We start from the raw sequence: 9,713 nt of genomic DNA, 5'->3' as shown, positions 1-9,713 counted from the left end.
TCATGATAATACGAATTAGTGCTAGTGATTAATAAATATATAATATCAGAGCTTTTCAAAGTGAAATTCTGATTCCAAGCTATCATTTAATAGTGCAGTGAGTCAACTTTGATCCATCCAATTGTTGACGTTAAATTTAAGGACAACTAAACAAATATATATAGTCCAAATTATTATACAATAATCTTTTTTTCCATTGTTTATGTAAATTGGTACGTATCTTTGCCTTCGTTGGGTATTCTGAATTTCTTTATTATTTTTAAATTTAGTGTGTGATCAAGTAGCCAATTAGGGCGTTGGTTGACTTGGGCAGGATATTAAGATTTCTTATCAAATTCCTTAAAGGAGGGATATTACTTTTGTATTTGCTGTGTTTTACTGCATAAAAAATCTTCGGAATCTGTCTAAATAATTACTACAAAGTCAATATTCTTAAAACTCATGAGTTTTTTTTTTTTTTTTTTCATTTTAAGCTTATTTTTATATCGAATAATAGTTGTTTTTTTCTCTTTTCCTTCCGTAAATAAGTCAATTCTAATTAAAAGCATCATTCTTCCAACCAAATCACCTTTCCATCAGGCACGCAATTTATTAAATTTAAGATCTTAAATATAATTATTATATTCATGGAGTATTTGTTAGTGTTGAAAAAAGAATGATGAAAGCTTCATTTTGATGATTTGTTAATGAAAATAAAATATTTTGAGAAATTATTAAACATCTATAGTAAGATAGTTATTCCTAGAATACTCTAAGAAATTTTATCTAGTAAAAACTACAATTATATAAACTTATCTCCTTCCAAATCCAAATCTTACCCTAAATAAAAATAAAAATATATATCTTCAATGGGAAAAAAATTGACCTTAATTGAAGTTGTAGGGAGTTGTTTTTTTTTTTTTTTTCCTTCCCAATTAGAAGTGCAGAATTCGTATAGCTTGGATCTATTTTGCCTTCAAATTCAAGGATGAAATAATTAATGAATTCGTATAGCTTGGTTTTAAAAAATAAAAGTGTAAGAAATGATATTTCTTATTTAAAAAAAAATATTAAAAAAAAGAGACAATTCTTGAGCAAACAAAGTACGAATTTTTAGTAAAGTTAGGATTCAATCAATAAAACTAATTGATTAAGCACTCAATTGTTAATCACTAACCTCATAGTTAACTTGAGAGGCATATATACTTGCATTCATTCAATTTAATATATAATATCAGTAAACTGTAATTTGTAATATTCTCCTGGATCTTTTCAGAAGCTAGCTGGCAAGATCTTTATGTTTAACGCAATCTCGATCATTCATCAAATATATATTAATTAATTAATTAAATCCTAGTGACCGTCTTCTAAATCACTAATATCTCCAAGAAGTGGACGTACGTAGAAGAAATATACAACTACAGTATTTGTTTTTATATTTTAAAAAGATTTGAATTTTTTTAATATTTTTAGATCATTTTAATGTTCTGATATTAAAAATAATTTTTAAAAAATAAAAAAAATATTATTTTAATATATTTTTAAATAAAAAATATTTTAAAAAATAATTATACTCGTGTAGAAAAAGATAAGCATATTGTAGGTATCGACTGTTGAGTGCTATTGCTTTATAGACAGACAAGGGCATCCTGTTTTCTTTTAGCCCTTCCTCGGTTTGTGGCAAAGCATGGACGATGGTTTTTGTTCATGTTTTCTCTTTCAAAATAATTTGTATGCTTTGATCTCACCAACATCATTACCTTTTTGTACGAGTGGTGCATATCATGGCAGCAGCGTATGTAGGAAAAACCACATGATACAGAAATGGTGTTGGATTAGGGTTTTGGAATAGAAAAGATAGATATAAAAATATATTTAGTTTTAAAAAATTAGAGATAAAGATGAATTTATTTCTGAAATAATTTTAAAATAAAGAAAATGAATATCTTCTTTGTCTTCATTAGTTTTGTTTTTTTATCTCAAAACAATAACCAGACAATACAGGAATCCAAAATCCATACGTGACGTTTTAAGTTGATTCTATATCTACTATTCTTTTGTAATTATATGTAATATTAGTTTTTATAATTTATGTACAATTTAGGTATATATGTGGATTATCCTAGCTAGGTTGTTTGTGTGATCATGGGTTTGTGGCCCTTCAATCATATTGCTCTTTGAAAGGGATTCCTTTGCTTCCACCTTAAGCCATTTTCACACACAATCAAGTGTCGTTGTCTGCATTATGCCTTACCTAAATGGTAATATTAAACACATATACTTGTCATGCTTTACCCCTTTTGAGTGAGACCATGGTGGTGGGAGCTAATTAATTATTCACATTTTTTTATATTTTTTTTCTTTTTCTATGAGTATTCTCTTTCACTAGTCTCACACAATGAAGAAAAGCCGTCTAGCCTGGTTGTGTATTGCCAACAGAATCGTCATTTTCTTTGCCTGTAGTAGTCTTGTAGGGTCCATCTTCAGATTTTAAACTACGACATTTTAATTAAGTTTAAGTTTTAGTGGTGATTGTTTACTGAAAAATAATTTTTTTTTATAAAATAATTTTTTAAAAAAATAAATTCTGAAATGATTCAGGTTTAGTAAAAACCACCTCCCATAAGAGATTTTCAGTGAATAAACCAAATTTAAATATAAATATGAAATGATTTTCAATGACGAATACCTGGTTTTGGCGAATACTCACTTGGTGGCATGCATATTCTTGGATTATTCTGAGCTATGTACGTATACCATGTCAAAAAAATCTTAGCAAATAAAACTATAGTGATAGCATCTTGTCAAATTAAGTTAAAAGTCATTAGCTTTTGGTTCTAATCAGAGAAGCAGATAATTAAGCAGAGAAAGCAGAGAGCAATTAAGCTGAAATTAAGGAACCAAAAATGGAGGAATCCGTCCAGCCACTCTCTCTCTCTCTCTCTCTCTCTCTCTCTGGATCACCACTTTACTGATAAGTGAAAGGAACTGAAGCCAATGAAAGGGCTTTTTCATGGTGGCGTATGCTGGTGGGTCCCTTTTCAGCACACGGTTCGAAAGGCCTTTTGGAGTCCTACAAATACTCGCATTCCCCCATTCTTATTGCCATCATAGCGAGCAGCCCTCAGTACTAATTATATTCTTTGTTATCAAACACCACACCCTCCTCTTGCTCCCATCCTCTGCAACCCAGCACCCAGTGGTCTGTCTATTTGCAGACCTCTGTTGGATGCTGCTGCTGCTGCTTTGCATTCATTTCCTTGCTTGAGGTAACAATACATCTCCCTTAACAGCCTAGCTATGGCATGTTAGTGTGTGTTTCTTGTGCTATACATGCTTGATAAGTTTTTTCTTGTAGTATAATTTGTTTGCAACAATTCTGTACAGGTAATCGGAGAAGATTTTGATTCCTGTTACTTGATCATCATCTTTCAGTGTGTGTGTATATATTTATATCCTGGAGATGTCATCTCTTAGCAAGAGCCTTCGCTTATCTTCTTCATCTCTCGAAGAAGAGAACATGATGGTCCCAAAGAGGCAGGGCATAGTTTCCATTCTTGGGTCTGATGTTGAAGGAACCAGGTCTGCTGCAGCTTCTCTAAGGAGAACTCTCTCAGCTGATATGTCCTCCAAGAAATGGCAGGCACACCATGGGTTCTATCCACTCAAGAAAATTGCATCGTCTGACCATTTCCCAGCCTGTAATATCACAGACTCTTCATCTTCAGAAGATGAGGATTATGAAGACAGGCCTAAAGGGACTGAAGCTCAAGGGCAATTTGATATCTGGAGCTCAATTCAAGAAGACAAGAACAAGAAAGAGGTTGAAAAGCCAGGGCAATTTGATGTGTGGAGCTCAATCTTATCACAGAAGACAAAAGAGGACTCCAAGAATGTTCAACCTTATGTCCACCCTCTTGTTAAGAGATCGGCAAGTTCTTTAAGCAAGAAGAGCCTTGAAATATGCACTGAAAGTCTTGGATCAGAAACTGGTTCTGATGGGTTCTCGTCATATCCACCATCAGAGACTGGTGATGCAGAGGAGGACAAAGAAGAAGACCAAAGACAAGAGAGAGTGACACTAAAGTTTGACAGGGAGGATTTGCGAGTAGCCAAGTATAATCTTGCAGCAGCAAATTGCAAGAAATCTCAACCAAGATCATTCCCTCCTCCAATCCCTTCACTATCTAGCCGTGATGGGGCTTCTGTACTCATGAAGTCTCGTCGCGATAATGGTAGATTGGTTCTTGAAGCTGTTTCTGTTCCTTCGCAGAAAAACTTCCATGCTCAGCGCCAAGACGGTCGCCTTGTGCTCACCTTTGCCAGTACTGTTGATCAAGACGAAGAAGAGAGACAAAAGAATGAAGAAATGAATGTTATGGAACAGTTTGATGTCGAGATTGAGAATTCTGAAGATGAAATGGAGAGTGAAGAAGATGAGGAGGAAGTGGAAGAGGAAATAGAGGAAGATGTGGTGGAGGATGGCGCGAACGAGAGAGGAGGAGACAAGGAGGCGAGGTTTGTGATGGAGGGAGCACCAAAACTGTCAAGTGGGGTCATAAGTGTGCATAGGCTAGCTCTCATGATGAACAAGTCCTTGGTGTTCGCAAATAGAAACCCAACATGGCCTAACAAGTTCAATGACATTGCCAAATTTGGTGAGGTGGAGCCAATCACCTCCCTGACACAATCACTCCCACCGCGCCCCCCGCTGGCTCGGATGATACCGGCCTCTCCGCCAGCAGCCACCGAAGTCACAGCAAAGGCAGCTGCGTCTTTTAATGCCTGTGAGTACTTTTGGAAGCCAAAGTCCATGACAACAACAACAACATCAGTTCTTAACCCAATTAGCCAAAAACAAGCATCGTCATTAGGAATCAATGACAACAAATTGGCCCTTTCGAAGAAGTTTGTTCCAGATGAACAACAGGAACTGGTGGTATTGAGAGGGAACAAGGGAGATTACTTGGTTCCTTTGTTAATGAGCTGCAAGGAGCCAAGGAAGTCGCTCTTGTTTTGGGAACCCCATTGCATTGCCACCTCCTGATGATCCATCCTCATAATCCGAGAGCTAATCCCAATCCCCGGATGCAAATCCCAGTCTACTATTACTATAATTATCACTTTATAGATGTATTATTCCATGATGTCCCTTTGTCTCCCTATTTTTCACTTCCACTACTTGAGGGGAGGTGTTGTGTAGTCAAATAAAACGTACTCAAGGGAGACAGAATATATACTTTGATTTAGCAGATCAAAGAGAAACAAAAGAAGAGATGACTTGACAGTGTTGTTATACAACCTTTTTTTTTATTAGCCTGTGCTGTAAATTGTTGAACAAAATCTTAGCATCATCTTTGACCTTGGTGGACTGTCTTGTCTGTCTTTAATAAATCACGGTGGGTGGTCTCTCTTTTATTTCATTTTCCTTGCTTTTCCATTTCTTGAGCCAGCCAATGAGCTCCTAGTGTTGGTCTTGTCTGCCCTAACAGTTCTTAATTTTTGGAACATCATCATCATCCTTGGATGTGGGATGTTGTGGTTTGGCTCAAGGTTATCACTGTGAAGGATATTTCTGATCAATTAATAATACTTATCCTATTACCTGTTACTTAACTTGTGTTTGGTATCATTATAGCATTTATAATTTTGACGTGGAAGTAAATTTTTTTAAAAAATTATAAATTATATTTTTTTTAATTGAAGTTTTAAAAGAGAATTTCCAATAAAATTTATATAAAATTAACCAATCAAAAGTAAAACTTACATCGCAACACATGACAGTACTATAGAAACAAACAAAAACTTAATTGATTCACTATTCTTTCTGAGCAGATACGAAATCATTGAAGGTTATGGAATCTTTCAACAATTCACTTAAGGTCCGAGAGCATGTGATTTAAGTGTTATGGCTTAATGGCACTATGGAAGTTAGATTAGCAGTTTTGCGAGTTTATACAAATTATTTATTTAAAAAAAAATTTATAAATTTTATAGATGCTCAGTGTGTGTATTGTGGCATATGACTCATTGCACTATGAATTACAATAATAAAATAATGATTTTTGTCTTTCAATCTAATCAAAAAGTTATCTACAAATTAAACAAAAAAAAAACTTTACAAGGTTTTTTATTATAATAAAATAACTTGTTTACGTTTACAAGCAAAATTTTATAAACCTAGTTGAGGGGCTCTATCATGTTTTTATTTTTTAAATGGTGAAATGACTAATTAGACTTTAAATGCAAAACTTTTATAACTTAAGTCCAGGAACATTTGTATCTTTTCATATTGGTTTTTTTATAATAATATTTTTTGTTGAGGAGCTCTTCAATAATTGATTTAATATAGATATTATTAAAACATGGCTATCTCGTGCCATGTGGATTATCTTTGTGGTCTTTGGACGGCGTATGACATGTTGGGTGATGGTCATATAGTGGTTTCTAGGATGGCATTTAATTCATCTTGACCTCCCCTCCATCATGTGGTTTGTTTTTCAAATGGCTCGAACTAGGGGTGTTCACGGTTCGGTTCGGTTCGGTTTAGACTAAAAAAACCAACCGAACCGAATTACATTAATTTTGTGAAATATTAATCGAACCGGACCGAAAACCGGTTCAAACCAAACTGGTCCGATTCGGTTAAATCCGGTTTTTTTTGGCAAAAAACTGGCAAACCTAATCCCATCGTATGTGTTTTTTTTTTTTAAATTAGTTTACATTAAATCGGGCTTTAAAATTTTCTTTTCAAACCAGGAAACTGGATTTTTCATATGGGAAGAAGAAAACACAAGCATAGAAAAAATATAGATTTTACAGTATCTTTTGCATAAGAGGCACAGAGAAGTTCAAGACTGAAACTTCCTTGATGGAGCTAGATGAAGGATAATTATATTTAATAACCAAAACAACTCCTCCACGGTTTCTATTGCCATTAATCCCATCGATCTCAGCCATTATCACGAATACATACCACAAGAAAGATCGGCTAGGAGATTCTTGAAATTGAGAAAAAAAAAAAAAAAGGGCCCTCTGATCCTGACCCAGAAATGAATAGAAAGCAGGGCGAGGGTCTTTCATTAAAGGGGAAAAAGAAGGGTGATGCTTTGTTTTGAGGAGCTGCCTTTCGCAGCTTTAAAAAGGAGAGCCTCGAGTTGTAGGAGTGAAAAAAAAAGTCTCGACCAAGAACTCAAAGTAACGAAGTATGAGGTACAAAAATGAAAAGGGAGAAAAGATAATAACAAGAAAAGGATACAAAAAGTGATAAGGACGCTCACTGTACATCAATTTTCTTTGAATGTGTATGTGACGTTGAAAAAGGCAATTTTCATCCAACAACCCACTAGAGAGGAAGAATGGGAAGCTGGGAAAGGAAGATTGAGAATTAATTGAGAGGAATATTGGGAATTTTTCTAAGCAAGGCGGCGATTTTTTGTTAGAGGCAGTGAACTTATGTTAACTGTTAGGGTTAGGTTACAATTTAACTATTTATACCTCAGATTTTTATGACTTTTGCTTTTATAGGTCCGGTTCGGTTTGTGCCAGTTTCTGGTTCAAAACCGAAACCGAACCGGACCTGATAAAATTTACGGTTTTGACAATCGGTTTAATCGGTTTTTTATTTTGGTTCGGTTTTCTCGGTTAATTTTTCTTCGGTTTTATCGGTTTTCTCGGTTAATCGGTTATTTTGAACACCTCTAGCTCAAACGAACCTTTTTTTTTTTTTCCATCTCTTTCCCATTGATTTCTACACCAACTCTGAAATTTAAAGGCAACCCTTCAATTTATTATTTCTTCCTATTTGGTCCATGTTCTTTGATTACCTTTTGTTTTATTTGAGCTGATTTATGAAATTAGTATTTTTATTTTTTAATTTCACCCCTTCAATTTTTTTTGTCTTCCAAATTTACTCTACATTCTTTTAATTTATATTTGTTTTATTGAGATGATTTTTAATTGTTTTGTTTTGTGATTTTTATCCTTTTAAAGTTTTTTTTTTTCTATCAATTTGATCCTCGTTATTTTAATTGCTATTTTTTTCTTGAAAATTTTTTTAAAATTTATATTTTTTTTTCAATGTCATGCTTCAACATTGAATTAGTTGGAAATTGAGCTCAGGTTTAGGATTTCATGAGTTGTTAGTTTGGGAGATTAACCTAGGTTTAGAAATCTCGTCCGAGTTCACTTTTTTTTTTCTTCTTTTAAGCTTTTTTTTTCCAGTTTCATCCCTTGACATTTATTTAATTGGAGACTGAACTCTGTTATTTTTTTATTTTCTTTTTATAGGATTTTTCATTAATTTTGATAATAACTCGAGTTATATATGGTCTTTTTATTTATCATTCTCTGTTAATTTTAACTTTGTTTAGAAAAAAAAAATTCAATTATATTAAATTAATTGAATAAATATAAGCATGAGATGCTCATCTTATAATATTTTATTTAGTTTGATTTATGGGTCATTGCTTTGATAGCGGTGTAGCCTTTCTTTGTGTTATCATGAAGCCTTTGCAAAAAAAAAATTGAACTGTCTTGATAAACTCTTTCTAATAGTTAAGCAATGTCCATATCAGAGCAATGGTAGGTCTTCAACAAACTTTTCTTTATTCTTCTTCCAAGTATAATACTAAAAGATTAGTTTTTATGGTTAATTATTGCCTTTTTCTATTCATGTTATTTGCAATGTATTTTTTTAAAATTATATTAGTAAATTAACTGAGTTTATTAAACTAAGTTAAGTCAATAATCTGGATCTCATATTTTTTTTATTTCTTTAAAAACACTAACATCGCCATTAATTTTTTTTTTTATGTTAGAAAAAAATTTACTAGGCTTGCGGCATAATGTAAGCCACATATCTAGTCAATAACTATAAAAAGTAAGAAAATGGAGGTTTGAGAGCAATATATAACTAGGATTTCTAAGTTTTAACACTTGATTTTACAACTAGATAATTAACAAAAGTTAAACCAGTATGGAAAACATTGTAGCATGTGAGTGAAAATATTATTCAATATAATAGTGTTTCACAGTTTTGCTCCTCACACCAAAACATTTAACCCTAGCTAGTCGGGGGATTGAAGTCCTTTCATAAAGCCTATTAGTTATTATCCAATTGACTAGAGATAATATATGTGTGTGTGTGTGTATTCTCACTTCAATTGCAAGGTGAAACAACTAAAATATTCCTAAAAGTGAAAAATTCAAAAATAGCGCCAAGAGGCATTTTTGTATTTTCATAATGGTTTTTTTGTTATTATCATGTTAGTTGAGGGGCAATTTTGTTTTTGATCAAATATAAAAATAAATAAATTAATAAATAAAAAGCATAATGAAATGATCAAAATACCTTTAAAAGCAAAAACAAAATTAAAATTGGTGTCAATAGGGCTTTTTCATCTTTTCACATTGATTTGTTTTTGTTGTTATCAAGTCAGCTTATAAACAATTTAGTATTTGATCAAATATAAAAAAATAAGAATAAAAACAAAAAGGTTTATAAATGTATGGCACACTCTTCGACGTATGGAAGACACTCGTGCCCTTTAGGCAATGCATGCTCGCCTTTCGATATCCAAAAATACCCTTATCTCATGTTATTAGAAGCGTCACCGCATCCTCTTTCTAGTGATGCAGCATGTGTTGGTGGTAGTGGTCCGATTTATTAAAATGTCTAGTGTTAGTGTTATTTATTCATTAAAGCTTTTTAAATAATAATAAAAAAACTTATG

General features: G+C 32.9%; 1 protein-coding gene across 1 annotated transcript; it reads left to right on the top strand.

Annotated features, from left to right (window-relative positions):
* The first annotated feature begins 2,986 nt into the window (after window positions 1-2,986).
* On the top strand, window positions 2,987-5,402 carry LOC118046949 (protein FAF-like, chloroplastic). The gene is made up of 2 exons (XM_035056059.2): window positions 2,987-3,248; window positions 3,367-5,402. Exon 2 carries the CDS (start codon window positions 3,443-3,445, stop codon window positions 5,024-5,026), a length of 1,584 nt encoding a protein of 527 aa, XP_034911950.1. The 5' UTR covers window positions 2,987-3,248; window positions 3,367-3,442; the 3' UTR covers window positions 5,027-5,402.
* The last annotated feature ends 4,311 nt before the right edge of the window (window positions 5,403-9,713 follow it).

Source organism: Populus alba, chromosome 1 (assembly GCF_005239225.2).
Source record: "Populus alba chromosome 1, ASM523922v2, whole genome shotgun sequence".
In the NCBI taxonomy this organism is placed as follows: Eukaryota; Viridiplantae; Streptophyta; class Magnoliopsida; order Malpighiales; family Salicaceae; genus Populus; species Populus alba.
The sequence above is the reverse complement of the archived record's forward strand: the minus strand, read 5'-3'. Positions and strand labels throughout refer to the sequence as shown.